Source organism: Sinocyclocheilus rhinocerous, unplaced genomic scaffold (genome assembly GCF_001515625.1).
Source record: "Sinocyclocheilus rhinocerous isolate Xijiao unplaced genomic scaffold, SAMN03320098_v1.1 scaffold513, whole genome shotgun sequence".
NCBI lineage: Eukaryota > Metazoa > Chordata > Actinopteri > Cypriniformes > Cyprinidae > Sinocyclocheilus > Sinocyclocheilus rhinocerous.
In genome coordinates, this window is record NW_015656019.1 from 1,066,707 (window position 1) to 1,069,816 (window position 3,110).

The window sequence follows — 3,110 nt, forward strand, 5'->3', positions numbered from 1 at the left end:
AAAAAAAAAAAAAAAAAAAAAGATCCAAAAAGCTCAACCCGGCATTTGGGTTGAAAGAATAACCCAGGATTTTTTTTAGATCACTTTCACCTAGCCCCATTATAGCATAATCTATGTTTCATTCATTTATACTGTGACCGATTAATATTATAGGCTACAGATGTGTAAAATATTATTTGAAAAAAAAATTGTTTTTATTACATTAGATTATTGTATTTTTTCTAGTTAGTTACTAGTTGGTTAGTTTAATAGTTCAATGTATTATTTATTTATTTTTTATTTTTTACATTTTTTACCCTGATTTCCTCAAAACTTTTCCTCCCACCCCTAGCATTCCTATGAGGACCCCTGGTACCTGCTGGACCCCCACCCTCACTTTTTTTTTAACTTGTGGGGGAGGAGTGTTCCAAGGAGAGGAAAAGTACCTTGTACTTGGACTTTCCCCCCAGTACACTGTGAAGAGAAGGCGAAGTTGTGGAGTTTGAGTTTTGGGTTTGCGGGCTGTCAGGACTCGTCATGGCTGCGGCTGTCAGGGCAGGTTGTGCGCACAGGGGGTTTATTTCAGTGACACGGCGTGGCAGCCACAGCAGCACTGCCCTCAAACCTCAATATGATGCGATCGTTATTGGTGCAGGTAGGCTACAGACATTCATTCACGGCCTAAAGACACAGAACAAAAATGTAACATGGAACGAAATTGAGTGCCTAAACGGGGCTTTTCTTCGATTATGTAAATAATAATTATTTTACGTGACCTCTTCAGTGTGTATTTTAACTTTATTTTTAATTACCATTTATCAGTGTCATTGTATAGATATAAATTATTATTCAGACAACTTTTAAAGTAGCGCACAGACAACGTGGTCACGTGGTACCTGTTGTTTTTCTCAACGCTGGCAAGGGAGGACCAGTCACGAAAATTATTGTCTTTTTTCTAGTTAGTTACTAGTTGGTTAGTTTAATAGTTCAATGTATTATTTATTTATTTTTTATTTTTTACATTTTTTACCCTGATTTCCTCAAAACTTTTCCTCCCACCCCTAGCATTCCTATGAGGACCCCTGGTACCTGCTGGACCCCCACCCTCACTTTTTTTTTAACTTGTGGGGGAGGAGTGTTCCAAGGAGAGGAAAAGTACCTTGTACTTGGACTTTCCCCCCAGTACACTGTGAAGAGAAGGCGAAGTTGTGGAGTTTGAGTTTTGGGTTTGCGGGCTGTCAGGACTCGTCATGGCTGCGGCTGTCAGGGCAGGTTGTGCGCACAGGGGGTTTATTTCAGTGACACGGCGTGGCAGCCACAGCAGCACTGCCCTCAAACCTCAATATGATGCGATCGTTATTGGTGCAGGTAGGCTACAGACATTCATTCACGGCCTAAAGACACAGAACAAAAATGTAACATGGAACGAAATTGAGTGCCTAAACGGGGCTTTTCTTCGATTATGTAAATAATAATTATTTTACGTGACCTCTTCAGTGTGTATTTTAACTTTATTTTTAATTACCATTTATCAGTGTCATTGTATAGATATAAATTATTATTCAGACAACTTTTAAAGTAGCGCACAGACAACGTGGTCACGTGGTACCTGTTGTTTTTCTCAACGCTGGCAAGGGAGGACCAGTCACGAAAAAGAATTTAACAAAGTATTAAGGCTATTCCCAGTGGCATAATAATCATAACCATAATCTCAGATGTAATAATAATTCAACCGTAAAAAAATCCCCAATTTTTTGTAAATGGTCTCTCCTTTTTTGACAAACGTTTTAAGAACAGTTTTGTAAGAAACTCTTTTAATCTAATCCTCCGTGTAAATCCAAATGGCTTAAACCTCATTGTATATCTTGGCATAGCATTTGGACATTACCATACAAACATGTTATTTCTAATAAAGTAAAAGAAATACTTTACAAAATTATTCACAGGTGTTATCCTGTAAATGCAGCTGTTAGCAGATATATTCATAGTGTTTTGTAAGATATCAGTTGAAGATATTGAACATTTATTTTTCTATTGCCCCTTTTCTATTTAATTTTCCTGAGATAAGCGATGAACGTTGCGAATACATGCTTATGGAGAAACTCCTGTTTACTGTGATACTGAAGCCTGATTTTTTCATGTTCGTGTACCTGCACGAACAAATGGCGCTTCAGCCCGCCAAAAGGGGAGGAGCCGACTACTACTGGCTAAATTGATTTTTAGCCCAGATGGCTGAGTAGCAGCGACCTGTGAGCAATAAGCTCCTGTTCTGACCTGGCTAGCAAAAGCCAGTCGTCGAGGTAAATCATGATACGGATTCCCATCTGCCTCAGAGGGGAAAGAGCTGCATCCACGCACTTCATAATAGTGCGTGGGGCCAGAGACAGTCCGAATGGAAGAACTGTATAATGATATGCCACTATTGAATCTCAAGAACGGTCTGTGATGTAAAAGTAAGCATCTTTCAGATCCACTGTTAAAAACCAGTCCCCGGGCAAATCTGCATGAGGATCTGTTTCAAAGGTAGCATCTTGAACGGCCGTTTCATCAGCGTGCGGTTTAGATGCCTGAGATCGAGAATGGGAATGAGGAAGTAGCGTCTGTAAAAGCCTGACTCGCTGTTCGATGGAAGAACCGTCTCTACGGCTCCTTTTGCGAGCAAAGTTTGCACTCCGGCCCGGAGAACGTGAGCATCGTTGTCCTGTACCGAAGTTTGAATAATACCTCTGAAGCGAGGTGGCCTGCGAGCGAACTGGAGCGAGTAACCTCGCACTATGGTTTTTACAACCCAGCTTGACACATCCGGGATGGCTTTCCATGCCTGAAACCGGATGGTCAGCGGTTTTAGTTTTTTGACTGGCAGGTCGCTGCATGAGGGTGGGGAACTTACCGTCGTGGTAGTGAGAAGAGGAGAAATGTACTTTTGAGTATGTGGGTCCGCTATCTAGGGCTGTCGCGATAACCGCAATATCGCAATACCGCGCTATTGACGAGCAAACCGCAGAGGAATGCAAGAACCGCAGCAACCGCGATTTTTCCGTGTTTTCTTTTTTCGTAAGGTTATGCCGTTCTCGTTTCACACTTCATGCATGTGGACTGAATATTAAACAAGTTAGTAATGATAACATAAT

General features: G+C 41.2%; 1 protein-coding gene across 1 annotated transcript in view; it reads left to right on the forward strand.

Annotated features, from left to right (window-relative positions):
* The first annotated feature begins 1,174 nt into the window (after nt 1-1,174).
* LOC107719216 (pyridine nucleotide-disulfide oxidoreductase domain-containing protein 2-like) overlaps nt 1,175-3,110 on the forward strand; it is a 15,885-nt gene continuing 13,949 nt past the window's right edge. The window contains exon 1 of the mRNA XM_016526589.1: nt 1,175-1,347. Coding sequence (XP_016382075.1) covers nt 1,230-1,347 — 118 coding nt within the window. The 5' untranslated portion in view covers nt 1,175-1,229. The remainder of the gene's footprint in view (nt 1,348-3,110) is intronic.